This window comes from Rhinopithecus roxellana, chromosome 12 (genome assembly GCF_007565055.1).
Source record: "Rhinopithecus roxellana isolate Shanxi Qingling chromosome 12, ASM756505v1, whole genome shotgun sequence".
NCBI lineage: Eukaryota > Metazoa > Chordata > Mammalia > Primates > Cercopithecidae > Rhinopithecus > Rhinopithecus roxellana.
The window spans coordinates 120,700,379-120,715,594 of record NC_044560.1 but is presented as its reverse complement, the minus strand read 5'-3'; the positions used below and the strand labels follow the sequence as shown (position 1 = coordinate 120,715,594).

The 15,216-nt window shown below is 46.2% G+C and overlaps 1 protein-coding gene across 2 annotated transcripts; it reads right to left on the bottom strand.

Annotated features, from left to right (window-relative positions):
- Positions 1-5,252: 5,252 nt before the first annotated feature.
- On the bottom strand, positions 5,253-13,966 carry ZNF530 (zinc finger protein 530). Of its 2 annotated transcripts, none has more exons than XM_010386996.2 (3): positions 13,717-13,966; positions 9,455-9,584; positions 5,253-7,835 (listed from the first exon to the last, which is right to left on the bottom strand). In XM_010386996.2, the coding sequence occupies exons 1-3, from the start codon at positions 13,744-13,746 to the stop codon at positions 6,199-6,201; spliced, it is 1,797 nt and encodes a 598-aa protein (XP_010385298.1). In that variant the 5' UTR covers positions 13,747-13,966; the 3' UTR covers positions 5,253-6,198. The 2 variants fall into 2 exon arrangements, with proteins under 2 accessions (XP_010385298.1, XP_030798578.1); XM_030942718.1 differs by having other exon boundaries at positions 6,045-7,835; positions 9,455-9,581; positions 13,717-13,963.
- Between the last annotated feature and the right edge of the window lie 1,250 nt (positions 13,967-15,216).

Genomic DNA, 15,216 nt, shown 5'->3' with positions numbered 1-15,216 from the left:
AGTAGCTGGGACTACAGGTGCCCGCCATCACGCCTGGCTTTTTTGTCTTTTTAGTAAAGACGGGGGTTTCACCATGTTAGCCAGGATGGTCTCGATCTCCTGACCTCGTGATCCACCCGCCTCAGCCTCCCAAAGTGCTGGGATTACAGGCGTTAGCCACCGCGCCTGGCCAAATTACTCAAAGTTAATAATTCTGTAGTTATTCATAGATACATGAAGAAATGGACCTGGAGACACATATCTGTCATAGGTGAAAACGGTTAAGATGACAGCAAAATTTGAGCAGGAGATATTGAATTCCGAGAAGTGAGCAAATGAAGCTGAGCACACAGCTGTGCTAGAACTATGATCACAAGCAGGGTTTAGTCTCCAAAATGTAATATTTTTTATTTATTTAATTTTGGAGACAGGATCTCGCTGTGTTGCACAGGCTGGAGTGTAGTGGCATGATCATGGCTTGCTGCAGCCTCAAACTCTTAGGCTCAAGGGATCCTCCCACCTCAACCTCCCAAAAAGTTGGGATTACAGATGTGAGCCACCGTGCCAGGCCTCTTCATTCTTGAAAACACTCAGTAATACCTGGAGGGAGAAGTAAAGAAAACATTTAGAAAGTGCTGCTAGAATGTTATGTGAACAGGGATGCTGTAGTATTATGCTTATTCATAGTTCTAAAAAATGTTCAAGGAACACCTACTGTATTTCAGACACTATCTTAACTGCATGGGACATTTACAAAACAAGATTCGGACCCCAGTAGCTTACACTGTACTCAGGAAAGACAGAGGAGGAAATATGAAAAATATGCTACATTATATGGAGTGTTATAATGTGGCAGGCATAATGGAGAAAAGAGGTGAAGGCACTGAGAAGTGCTGGAATGATATGTAATATTACATAGCCAAGAGAGGCTGATTTGTGGATGGGTCTTTATTGGAAAAGGACATGGAGAGCTCAATGCCACTGAAATAAAAGGTTAATGTTACTCAGAATTCCCCTAGAAATGAGAAGTACAGTACGCCATGCAGGGCCACAGGAAGAACAGGTTTTAGTCTAAAGGAAGAAGCAAGAGCTAGAGGAGCGCCTAGGCCAGATCCTTTATTGTGTTTTCCATGGGAAAGGGAAGGCAGATCAGAGCAAACAGCTGAGTACTGGCTGCTGAATAATTCTGGTTGGCTTTGATTTACAGGGGTGGTCTCTAGTGGCCTCATACCCTGACCCTGGTGTTAGAGTAGGTAGATACGAGTAGGGCAGGAGAGAGGGACCCCAGGAATGTCAAGCAATTTTGGCATTAAGGATGGGCAATCCATAAATCTTTTCCTCTGAGATAATAAACAGAATGAGAGAGGGAGCCCTGAGATGTCCAGCTCTCATTGGGTGAAGTACAGGAGAGCATAAAACTATCCGAGATGGTAAGCGGCCATGATTGGTACCAGGAGGGAAAAGAGTTTTCCAACAGATAGAAAACACCTGGAGCCAGTGAACCGCAATCCCTGACAAGGTTTCAAGCATGCACAAAATGGGGCAAGATGGTAAAATTTGTCTGGTATTTGACCTTCCTCTGGGGGTGCTTGACTCATAAGGGAAAATCACCCCAAATGAGTATATGTATGACTTCAGTAAACAGTCATGTTTACTGCATGCGGCCCCTCCCAAGTGCTGGCAGACCACTGTGCATGCAGTAGTCAAGCAACAGCCTCCCGAGGGAGGAGAATAGAGAGCCTGGGAAATGAGCAAATGTATAAAGTCCCAAGCCAAGGATCAAGTGGGGCCCTTGACCTCTTGAGTAATCCACTTGGCCCTCTTTCCAGTGTACTTTGATTACTTTCACTCCTACTCTAAAACACTTTAATAAATTCTCACTCCTGCTAAAAAAAACTTGCCTTGGTCTCTTCTTCTGCCTTAAACCAACCTCTGCCTCCTTGGCTGAATTTTCTTCTGAGGAGGCAAGGACCAAAATTGCTGTGGACTGCTGCAAACTCACTGGCAGTAACGCTGGGATGATTTAGTGCAGGGAAAGTATTGGTTTGGTGAGTAAGAGTTAGATAAAGAGGGCGGTTGGCTTGCCTTGCTCCCAAGATAGTTTACTATTTTTAGAAATTAGCTACCTCTGGTAGGGTAAGTCTTTCTGTAACCAGCAAGAATTTTTTTTTTTTTTTTTTTTTTTTGAGATGGAGTCTCGCTCTGTCGCCCAGGCTGGAGTGCAGTGGCCGGATCTCAGCTCACTGCAAGCTCTGCCTCCCAGGTTTATGCCATTCTCCTGCCTCAGCCTCCCGAGTAGCTGGGACTACAGGCGCCCGCCACCTCGCCCGGCTAGTTTTTTGTATTTTTTAGTAGAGACAGGGTTTCATCATGTTAGCCAGGATGGTCTCGATCTCCTGACCTCGTGATCCGCCCGTCTCGGCCTCCCAAAGTGCTGGGATTACAGGCTTGAGCCACCGCGCCCGGCCACACCAGCAAGAATTTTAAGATGTCAAGACATATAACACAAAAAACAAAAACCGTGATTAATACATATGTTTTCTTAATGAGAAGGTGGTTGAAAAAAAAGGTTGAGGAATGAGGGCCCTGAACAGACCATTTCACAATTATAAAAATATTCACTTAATATGTTCGTTCTTGGAAATTATAAGATGTGCACAATGAATTTGGCGGCTACTGATTCAGGCAAGGTTTTAAGCTCTGAAAAGTTGTCCAAAACAGTCACCGTGTTACTTTTCTGACATTAAGGGAATATGGTCACTCAGCAGGTGCTGAGGAACACCTTTTTGCTGAGGAATAGCTGTTCCTCCCTGTTTCCTGAGGAACAGTGTTGGGGAACATGGGACATATGCTGGAAACAAGACACCCAATCCATGCTGTTTCAAAACACTGCAGGCTGTCAAGTTGTCCAGTTTCCAATAGAAGTGGGAGGCCCAGATTTTTAAATGGAATAACTTTTTATAGGTTCATTGAGGTGTAATCAACATGCAATATACTGCACATATTTAAAGTGTAACAGTAAGTCTTGATATATATACACACACGCACACACACACGTATATACCCTTTTGAAATCATCACCCTATCAATGGTGTTGGACATATCTGTCACCCCCAAAGTTAATCTCAGGCCCTTACCTAAGGAGAAGTTTTATAAATAAAACCACACACACACACAAAAAAAATACATGCTTTATGATGTCTAAAATAAAATTCCAGAAAATTCAAGTCAATCAATTGTAAAGGAATGTCAAAAGTTGCCTGCATATTCTGGAATGCATTATAAAAGAGCAAAAGTAAAATATGCAGATGAGATATGCTCATTCTTACGATTACAATAATGCTTCCATGAGTTTACACTTATGTCAGAACTTAAGTTGTACACTTTAAATATGTACAATTTATTCCACATCAGTTATAACTTGATAATTTTTTTTAATGGATGCAATTAACAATCTCAGTCATTGACATTTCAAAAAGTCTGGTTTACTAAGTCTCTATTGACTCTACCGTCTAGCTCCCAGGCCACACAGAGGCAGTCCTGCTTCAGTGGCAGGAAATACAGATGAGCAATGAAGGCCATTTCCACCAGCATTAAGAGGATTGCTACTGGATGACAAAAGCCGGACCAAGGACAACTGAATCTCTCTTGACTTCATATGTTTTTATTGTCTATGTAGCAATAGCCTTGAAGTAAACAGGCCAGAGAGGCTACAGGAATCCATAAAACCCGTGTTGTCTCTAATAATGACTTGAGCTACAAGACACACATTTCTAGAGATTTAGGCACACAGTGATCCTGCAGTCATAGTCACTGGAACACTTGTGGATAATTTTTTTTTTTTTTTTGAGATGGAGTTTTGCTCTTGTTGCCCAGGCTGAAGTGCAGTGGCGTGATCTTGGCTCACTGCAACCTCCGCCTCCCAGGTTCAAGAGATTCTCCTGCCTCAGTCTCCTGAGTAGCTGGGATTACTGGTGCCCACCACCACACCCAGCTAATTTTTTACTTTTAGTAGAGACAGAATTTCACCATGTTGACCAGGCTGGTCTCGAACTCCTGACCTCAGGTGATCCACCTGCCTCAGCCTCCTAAAGTGCTGGGATTACAGGTGTGAGCCATCACGCCCGGTCTTTTTTTTTTTTTTTTTTTTTTTTGAAACAGTCTCTCTCCATCACCCAGGCTGGAGTGCAGTGGCGTGGTCTCAGCTCACTGCAACCTCCACCTCTGGATTCAAGCTATTCTCGGTGTGTCAGCTTTCCGAGCAGCTGGGATTATAGACATGCACAACTGCACCTGGCTAATTTTTGTATTTTTAGTAGAGATGGGGTTTCACCATGTTGGCCAGTCTGGTCTCTGACTCCTGACCTCAAGTGATCTGCACGCCATGGCCTCCCAAAGTGTGGGGATTACAGGCGTGAGCCACTGTGACTGGCCTGAATAGATCTTTTTTTTTTTTTGAGACAGAGCCTCACTCTGCTGCCTAGGCTGGAGTGCAGTGGTGCAATCTCGGCTTACTGCAACCTCTGCCTCCCAAGTTCAAGCAATTCTCTGCCTCAGCCTCCCGAGTAGCTGGGGTTACAGGCGCCCACGATCATGCCCGGCTAATTTTTGTATTTTTAGCAGAGATGGGGTTTCACCATCTTGGCCAGGCTGGTCTTGAACTCCTGACCTCGTGATCCACCCACCTCGGCCTCCCAAAGTGCTAGGATTAAAGGTGTGAACCACTGAGCCCGGCCGGATGAAACTTTATATGAGGAACAGTCCATGTAATTTGCTGCAGTCTCCTCCATTCCCTAATATTCAACCCAGCGTTTCTTTACCAATTATGTTTCCTTCCAGCCCCACAGTTTTATACCTAGGGACACTAGCTCACTGAATTGTGTTTCAAGGGACACAACTCCTTCACAGGACCTCATTAAGGGATTCTAAACATTGCAGGGCATTATGTGCTATCCTCAATCAACAAGAAAAACTTTGTGTTGTCTCCAGAAACAATGAAAGTTGTCACAACTGCCCCCTCTGCAGAATGACCTCTGAGCCCACATGCAGGCAAAAATCAGAACCAGAAGGCCCTGCAGTGTCTCCTAGAAGGTCTTGGTAACAACGCAAAATAGGCCAAAAATGGAGCAAAAGCTATATTCTGTCAGCATACCGTCCCATCTGAGGCAAACAAAATTTGAATCCCCACAAATGTTATATACCCTTTTAAGCTGACAGAGTCCTATTATGTCTCCAAACTACCCCACAGTTAATACAACTTACAAGATTAAAGGTACTTAAACAAAAGGCCTTTATCATTGCACAAGCCAGTTAACAGGCAGTTCCTGTTACGTGGTGGAAGCTAAAAAACGCTTCACCATAAGCGTGGCCTGAGATCGACAATGTCTTCAAAAAAGGCAGTCCTCTGGAAGCTGCCAGCAGAATTCAGGTCAGGTCCTGGGGCCAACAATGGGGTAGTTACATACACTATGTAGCCAGAGGAGGAAATGAGAAATCCCCCTAAGAGCTTAGACTACTCATACTTTCCTCCAACTAATGGAAGAGGTCTGCATCCCTGAGCATGTTGGGGTGGTGACTGATGCACACTCTGTGGGTCTCCCAGTGGGTAGAGATGAAAAGGCTTCAGCCACAGAAACTGGCAGTGATATGAATCTGGTAAGGTCCCTGGGCAGGTTTAGAGAGTACAACATAGCTACACATGCTTCCCACATACCTCAAATTTATGGGGAATCCATAGATGTTTGGATACATGAGTCACATCAGGAGAAGGCTCTTCTCAAAGGCTAGCCTCCAGTGCCATCATACCAAGTTAAAACAAACAAACAACACACAAATTCACAGCATATAGAAGGCCTTTCTTCTTTGGGAAATCTTGTGTTAAATGTGACAACACAAGCTGGGCATGGTGGCTCACGCTTATAATCTCAGCACTTTGGGAGGCCAAAGCATGTGGATCACCTGAGGTCAGGAGTTCAAGACCAGCCCGACCAATATGGTGAAACCTTGTTTCTACTAAAAATACAAAAATTAGCTGGGCATGGCGGCAGATGCCTGTAATCTCAGGTACTCAGGAGGCTGTGGCAGGAGAATCACCTGATCCCAGGAGGCGGGGGTTGCAGTGAGCCCAGATTGCACCATTGCGCTCCAGCCAGGGTGACAAGAGCAAAATTCCATCTCAAAAAAAAAAGAAAAAAAAAGTGACAAAATAATTTCCCACATTCACTGCACATGAACTCTTCTGTGTCTTAAGAGGCCAGAGCTTTGGCTAAAGGATTTCCCACATTCACTGCATTCATAAGGCCTTTCTCCAGTGTGAACTGTCTTGTGTTGAATGAGGTGATTTTTGCGGGTAAAAGATTTCCCACATTCGCTGCACTCATAAGGCCTTTCTCCAGTGTGAACTCTCCTATGCTGAAGGAGGGCAGAGCTTTGGCTATAGGATTTGCCACATTCATTGCACTCATAAGGCCTTTCATTAGTGTGAACAGTCTGGTGTCGAATGAGGTGGGTTTTTCGGATAAAAGATTTCCCACATACACTGCACTCATAAGGCCTTTCTCCAGTGTGAACTGTCTGGTGTCGAACGAGGTCAGTTTTGCAACTAAATGATTTTTCACATTCACTGCACTCATAAGGCTTTGTTTTAGTGTGAGCTCTTCTGTGTCGAAAGAGGCCAGAGCTTTGGCTAAAATCTTTCCCACATTCACTGCACTCATAAGGCCTTTCTCCAGTGTGAACTCTTTGGTGTTGAATGAGGACAGATTTCTGGCCAAATGATTTCCCACATTCACTGCACACATAAGGCCTTTCTCCAGTGTGAAATCTTTGGTGGTGAATGAGGTAGATATTGCAACTAAATGATTTCCCACATTCACTACACTCATAAGGCCTTGCTCCAGTGTGAACTCTCCAGTGTCTCAAGAGGTTAGTGCTATGGCTAAAGGATTTTCCACATTCACTGCACTCATAAGGCCTTGTGCTAGTGTGAGCACTCCTATGACGATAGAGGTTAGTGCTGTGGCTAAAAGATTTCCCACATTCACTGCACTCATAAGGCCTTTCTCCAGTGTGAACTCGTTGATGTTGAATGAGGACAGATATCTGGCGAAAGGATTTGCCACATTCACTGCAGTCATAAGGCCTTTCTCCAGTGTGAACTCTTTGGTGTTGAGTTAGGTGACTTTTGCGACTAAATGATTTCCCACATTCACTACATTCATGAGTCCTTGTTCTATTGTGTGCTTTCCTGTGTCGAAGAAAGCCAGAACTTTGACTAAAGGATTTCCCACATTCACTGCACTTGTAAGGCCTTTCTCCAGAGTCAGCTCTTTGGTGTTGAATGAATACAGAGTTCTCTCTAAAAGATTTCCTGGATTCAGTGTATTTGAGAGGCTTTTGTCCAGTGGGAACTCTGAAGTGTCGAATCCTGCTGTGTGGTCTCTCACTGCTGGGAGTCACCTGAAGCTGGAGAAGTCCTGAGGTAGCTGAAAAGTCCCTCCCAACTTCCCCAAATATGAAGGGTTTTCCTGACACATGGAACCTGCAGTTCATCATAAATGAGGCCTGGTCCCCATCCATTTCAAAGAGCTTCTCTCCATTATCAAGTTTCTGGAGCTGGTGAAGGTTTGAACTCATCCAGAAATCTGATGCCCCACCCAAGTACAATTTCTGTCCATGGGGTGAGGCTTTGAGCTCAATCATTCGTAAAACGTCTCTCAGGACTGGGGTACAAATCTCACAGGGGTGACTCTTATCGGTGGATGTATCTGCCTTTGGAGTCCTGCCCTGTGACAGTTCTGCCACAGAAATGCTCTCTGCAGAAGGTGCCCCCTCATCTTCTGCTCCACACCAACAACCTGAAAGAAGAGAAATGCTGAGAAAATGCAGGTCCACTATGGTGTGAGAAGTTACATCAAAAATGTGTGTCAGACAAAGAATGAGTCTAAGAAAATGTTCTTAGGATATGAGAGCTGGTGGCAATTTGGGGAAAAAAGGCTCCACAAGTCACAGAAAACAAGGAAGGCCTTATGAGATGAAAGACACAAAGTTGGGGCACAACTCAGAGAGAAGAGGTAGGGTCTCTGACTCACTATTCTTCCAAAAGCTTTTATCAGGACCTCCTCCCCTATGAGAAGAGAGGACTTCGGTATACTGCACAGAAGATTATTGGTGTCCAGGCCCAGTAGAAACCCATGGGAACTGAATACTTGGTGTGGAAGGACTATTTAAAAACATGTGCACATCTGACAACATATTACATGTGGGTAAGTGTTAAAGAACACCCTAGAAGTTGCACTGGAAAGGAACAGGTAACACGTGGAGGCCAGAAATTGGGAGCAGCTAAGGGCTGGAAGTCATGGATGAAATAAAAATCAGAACATGTGTAGAAAAGAAAAAAAAGGCCAGGCGCTGTGGCTCATGCCTGTAATCCCAGCACTTTGGGAGGCTGAGGTGGGCAGATCACGAGGTCAGGAGATCTAGATCATCCTGGCTAACATGGTGAAACCCCAGCTAACACGGTGAAACCCTGTCTTTACTGAAAACACAAAAAAATAGCCGGGCGTGGTGGCGGGTGCCTGTAGTCCCAGTTACTCGGGGGGCTGAGGCAGGAGAATGGCGTGAACCCGGGAGGCGGAGCTTGCGGTGAGCAGAGATAATACCACTGCACGCCACCCTGAGCAACAGAGTGAGACTCTGTCTCAAAAAAAAAAAAAAAAAAAAAGAAAAGAAAAAAAAGAAATGATGTATGTCCTATGGAATTGGCACCCAATCACTGAGAACTCAGGACAGGTTTATGGTGTGATTAGAAACAGCCCTAGCGTCTTGCCCTCCCTTAGTTGTCACTCATCAGGGCCGCCAGGCTTCCTCTGAGAGTATCTTGCTATTTGCACCCCATAAAGCAACCAGAGCCATCCCCCAATCCCAGTTGGGCAACTATACTGGGCCTGTAAGATGCAAGCCCTAAAGGGTAGACCAGAGAGGTGCACAGCCAGCACTGGCACAGAGCAACTCAGCACATGACAAACTACAGCAGTGAAAAATAATGTTACAAGAAAATCTTTTAGGTAGATCTTTATGAAAAGCCTACGGACCAATTAGTAGTTACCATCATGATGCCTGCAATTACTGAAACAGGCAGCTTGAGATTTTAGTTAGAAGCAAAAGGCAGAACACGGAGCAAACAGCATCCTAGAAGTGGACAAAGCCATCCCGTCATGGAGAAGGCAAGGACAAATCCTTTAGGTTGAAAGAATGATCCTGTCTCCCAGACCCTTCACTGCATGCCTAGAGGCAACAGGTGTTAGGATAGTCTTGAGAGTGCCTTGCTTGGTGGTGTCCCCCAGAATACATACGCCAAGAAAGTGGGAAGCTCTGTAGAGCTCAGGGTCTAACTGAAGAAAGGACAGAGCTGCCTCAGGGACAGGGGAAAAGGAGAGACCCACAAAGGACACTGGGAGGAATAGGAGGGCCTTACCTAGGGATGCCATAACTGCAAAGTTCTCCAGCATCACATCGTGGTACAGGAGCCTCTGCGTCTCATCAAGGAGCTCCCACTCCTCCTGGGAGAAGTAAATGGCCACATCCTCAAAGGCTACAAAACCCTGCTATGATGAGGACAGTTCATTCCATGATCAGCATCTTTCCTAGGACCCCAAGTTGATTCTCCCACACGTCCATCCCTGGCTCACCCTCCTCCCCATCTCCCCACCTCAGGGAATATGTCCATCCTCCACACGTTGATTCCCCCACACGTCCATCCCTGGCTCACCCTCCTCCCCATCTCCCCACCTCAGGAAATACAACAGGCCCTGATGCCACTGATGCCCACTCTCTCCTCATGGTCCCATTGGTCACTGTGTTCTCCCACAGCAACAACAGGCAGGTGGACAGATAGAAACCACATTCTCGTGTCTATAAATTCTCCTGGAATCCCTCAGACCATGGCTCCCAAACACAACTGAAGGTCTGGGTTCACATTCCGCTCTCATGTCCTCAATGTCCAGACTCATGAAACAAAAGCTCACACTCCCTCTTCATATGTGCATCACTCTTTCCACCACACCTCTCTCACCCAACTCACTCCCTCAGCCACCTCCACCCCCATCCCATAACACAGGCATCTCTCCTGCCTTCCTATATGTTACTCAGCACAAGATATCTAGAAAGTGCTTGCAAATTCAAACAAGTTTCAGGACTACCCAGACCTCTGATGGTCCCTACTGCCACAGGTAGCCCCATATCCTGCTCTGAAGCCCTCCCTACCTGAGTCTATTCCTTTCATCAACCTCAGCTACCCAGAACCACATACATATGTCAGACACACATGACCATTTCCAACTTGTATTGCACTAAACAGTAACTGCCTTCCTCTCTTGCTACCCTTCATTCCAGTGGCCCTCCACCCAAGGTTAAGTGATGCTCCCAGATGACTACCTCTGCCCGTAAACTTATCCACCAGTCTGCATGAAACTCCGTAGGCATAGGAGCAGTCATAAGATCCTGGTGAGGCCATAGAGCAGTAAAGCATTAGGTCTGGCCTCAGCCTCATCTTGTCTGAAATCCCACTAGGTCTCTAATATGGTTTGGCTGTGTCTCCACCCAAATCTCATCTTGAATTATAACTCCCACAATTCCTATGTGTCATGGGAGGGATCCAGTAGGAGTTAACTGAATCATGGGGGCGGGTCTTTCTTGTGCTGTTCTCGCAATAGTGAATAAGTCTCACAAGAACTGATGGTTTTAAGGCCGGTCACAGTGGCTCATGCCTCTAATCCCAGAACTTTGGGAGGCCAAGGCAGGCGGATCACTTGAGGTCAGGAGTTTGAGACCAGCCTGGCCAATGTGGCAAAACCCCGTCTCTACTAAAAATATGAAAATTAGCTGGGTGTGGTGGCGCACACCTGTAATCCCAGCTACTTGGGAGGCTGAGACAGGAGAATCCCTTGAGTCCAGGACATGGAGGCTGTAGGGAGCTGAGATCTCACCACTGCCCTTCAGCCTGGGAACAGAGCAAGACTCCATCTCAAAAAAAAACAAAAAACAAAAAACTGATGGTTTTAAAAAGAGGAGCTCCCCTGCACAAACTCCTTTTTGCCTGCTGCCATCCATGTAAGATGTGACTTGCTCCTCCTTGCTTTCCACCATGATTGTGAGGCCTCCCTAGCCATGTGGAACTGTAAGTCCATTAAACCTCTTTTTCTTCCCAGTATCAGGTATGTCTTTATCAGTAGCATGAAAACGGACTATTATTATTATTATAATAATAAATAATAATAAAACGGACTATTATATTATTCCTAGGCCCACTTCCCTCTATAACCTGTTTGTGATTTCCACACATCCATCCAGATACCCAAGTATGGTACCCTCTTGTGGCTCCCACGCCTCCCTTTCCTGGCCTGCTATTAATATTATCATCATGACCAGGAATCCCACTACTCAATGGGATCTATGATGTTATGGGCTCAATGTTTCTGCCCCATGCCCACCCACAAAATGCTTACGTTGAAGCACTAAACACAATGAAGCGTAATACAGTGTGACAGTATTTGGAGATGGAATCTTTGGGTGGTAATTAGATTTAGATCAGGTCAAAAGACCCCTCATGATGGAATTAATGCTTTTGTAAGAATAGAAAGAGATTCCTTGCTTTCTTTACATATTCCCTCCCAGGAAAGGCCATGTGAGGACAGTACAAGAAGGCAGCCACTGCAAGCCAAAAAGGAGCCCATCACAAATAATTGAATCTATAGGCACCCTGATGTAGAATTTCCTAGCCTGAAGAACTGTGAGAAACACATTTTTGCTGTTTAAGCCACCAATATAGGCTATTTCATTATCAACCCAAGGTAAGACACTGATATAGCCTGGATATTTGTCCCCTTCAAATCTCACCTGGAAATGTGATCCCCAATGTTGGAAGTGGGGCCTAGTGGGATGTTATCTGGGTCATGGAGGTGGAGCCCTCATGAATGGCATAGTATCCTCCACACAGTGATAAGTTCATATGAGACCTGGTCGCTAAAAAGAGACTGGTGCCTCCCTTCTGTCTTGCTGGCTCCCTTTTTGCCTTTTGCAATGAATGGAAGCTTCCTGAGGCTCTCACCAGAAGTGGACACTACCACTAAGCTTCCTGTACAGCCTGCAGAACTATAAGCTGTAATAAACCTTGTTTCTTTATAAACTACCCAGCCTTAGGTATTTCTTTATAGTAATGTAAATGGCCTAACAGACATAGGGCTCTATCCTAGTTCAATACTATCCTCCACTCTTTGTAGAAGTTTCTATCCTGCACCCCTCCTCAGAGTTCAAGACCTGTGTGTCCACCTAGCCACTTGATACAGCTACTTACTTATTCTCTAAAACATTTCATATTTTTAACATGGACAAAACACAATCCTGATATCTTGAGTGAAAAATAATCCTACTATCTACCTGGCTCTCCCAGTAGATGGAGCGTCTATGCTTCCAGCTGCTAAACCCAAAACGCCCTGAATCATCCCTTCTTATCTCTCAGCCCTGGTATCAGAAAATGAGAGCTGACTTACAATCCAAAATTCAACCATTTCTACCACACTGTGGCCACTACTCTGGCCCACATCATCTATACTCGCCTGGACCTATTGCATTAGTCTTCTCTTTCCTCTTTGGTATTGCTACCAACTCCCTTAAACCCACAGTCTCTTGTCTGTGCTCAGCCACAGGAGCCTCATGAGGCCTGGGGAAGATCACTTCCCTCTTCTGCTCCAAATCTTCATTGCTGCCATCATCTCCAGAACAAAGACATCCGAGACAGTCATTTAGTTTCTAGCTCCTGTACCTCTGCTCTCTGTTCCCATGAGAAGGAAATGAGACTTGAGGTTCTCTTAACCAGCTCAGCCTCACTCCAAGCAGCTCCAAACACCTGTACTTATCTCTGGGACAAACTTCCACATTCATTCTATTATTTGCCAGCAACAGTTACCATCTCATAGAATACCCACCCTGGGCATATTTTGCTCAGAGTTCCTAGGCTCAAAGCCTGGAAAAGCGGTAAGTAAACAATCCCAGGTCACCACAGTCCCAGTCCCAGAGATCCCATTGCTGGAATCAGTGAGGTTCTGGATTTCCTCCACTCACCCTTGTAGTGTCTGTAAGTTCTTCTTACAGACCTATAAGTATTAGTGGCAATCTGTGGGAAGAGACATGTTCTGAGAGGCAGGTGACCACATTGCGGCTCCATGGGCTTCTAGTTCCAATGTGTAACACCAGAGCCAGGTGTCCTGGGATGACTGCTTTATATCTGGGTGTCAGTCCTTGGTGCTGACTTTTATCAGCTTTGTGACCTCGTAAAAAGACTAGGTCCCTCCATGCCTGCTATCATCACTGCCCTTCCAGTGAGTTCCTCTGAACAGCTTTTGTGAAACTTTTAGAAGGGTGACTGGGCCATGGCCCTCTTCTGTCCTACGCGCTGTGGCCCTCAGTGTGCTGGCGAAACTCAGTGGGGCCAATGCAGCGTGGCGCTGCCCCACCCTCTGCTCCCTGCACGCGGGAGGCCGGCCTGGGTCTCCCCAGCCTCCTGGCTCAGGCGCAGCTCCAAGCCGTCGCTCTCCCGCTCCCTGCTACACTACCAGAAACGAGACCCATCACCAGAGCCTCACTGTGCTGGACAATGTGGTCCGGCTGCTGAAAACCCTTCACGTGGCCCTCAGTTTCGGGTGGGGAGGGCGGAGGAGGCCGGGAGGACGCAGCGCTCACCAGGGTCGGGGCCCTCATTGCCGACGCCATCGGACTCTGGGCACAGCGGGCCGGGAGCGGTGGACGATCCGGGCGGGGACACGAGCAAAGCAATCACCACCGCCGGCGACCGTCAGGCCCCGGCTGTGCAGCTGGGAAAACCACTCTCCTCGCGCCTTCTCGCTGTCAGCACCTGGGTCCAGATCCGGCACCCGCGGATGGAACTGACACAAGCCAAAGTGCCCGCCACTGGGAGAACGCCGGAAGTCCCGCCCAGACAAGTTGGACAGAGCGGAAAAGACCCTCTCCTGGGCCTCATTGGCTCCACGGCAAGTGCCTGGCGCACGGGCCTCTGGGTAATGTAGTTCTCACCGCTTCCTGGGCTGGCAGAGGTTGCTCTTCTCCTGGACCTCAGGGAGGAATGGCCCCGTGCTATGGAGAAAAGTGGAGGGGAAGCCTGAGAGGTGGTGTCTCCAGCCTCCTTGGACCAGGGAGGAGCTTCGCTGCTTTTTTAAGGTACCATACAGAGATTTTTGGAGAGTATTGTGTACAACTAGTCACCTAGGTAGTCAGTCATTCAGATACAAAATGCCTCTATCCATGGTGAGAACCTAGTAAACATTACCTTCTTTCTCCACACATTTATGTAGAGTAGAACGTTAGAGTCAGCTTTGTGAGTTTCATTATGCTCAGTAAGGAATGAGGGAAATAGAGTTTACATAGAGCCACGACAGGAATGATAAAACATCCGTTAGATTGCACCGAAGCAGGAGGACGAAAGTGGAATTCTGTTTCTGGTTCTCACAGAAAATGCCTCTCCTGCCTGTGTAATCAGTAAGTGTGTCTAACCCTGTAAGGAACAGTGTTTTATTCATATAATATTTCTTCCTCCATATTCTTAGATATGCTTCTTTTAGGATTGTAGCAACTTTCTAAACAGAAGAGCCACTTAGCATATGTCATTTTAAAGTAGAACAGTGTCTGTAGTGTTCACAGTCAGAGCACTTGTGCAAAGGGGACACCAGAATGCCAGAGTAAAGGTTAGGGACACCTAGCTTTCATCTCTTTGATGCGAAATTTTGATCTTTGATACTGTTACTGCACGGACAGTGCCTGCAAGGGGAGTTGAGATTATCTCAGAAAAACAGTTGTGAAATGAAAATTACTGAAAGCCATTGTGTTAGTCAGGATTCTCCAGAGAAACACAGAACCAATAGGGTACATAGATGTACAAGAGGGGATTTATTATGGGAATTGGCTCATCCAGTTATGGAGACTAAGAAGTCCCAGGATATGCCTTTTGCAACCTGGTAAATCACGAAGTTGGGTGGTATTCAGTCTGCATCTGAAGGCCTGAAAACCAAGGGAGCCTATGGTGAAATTCCCAGTTGGAGGCTGAAGGCCTGAGAACTGGGTGAGGGTCATTCTTGTATGTTCCAGAGTCCAAAGGCCCAAGATCCAAGACCCTTAATGTTGGAAAGCAGAAGAAGGTGGATGACCCAGGACAAGAAGAGAGTAACT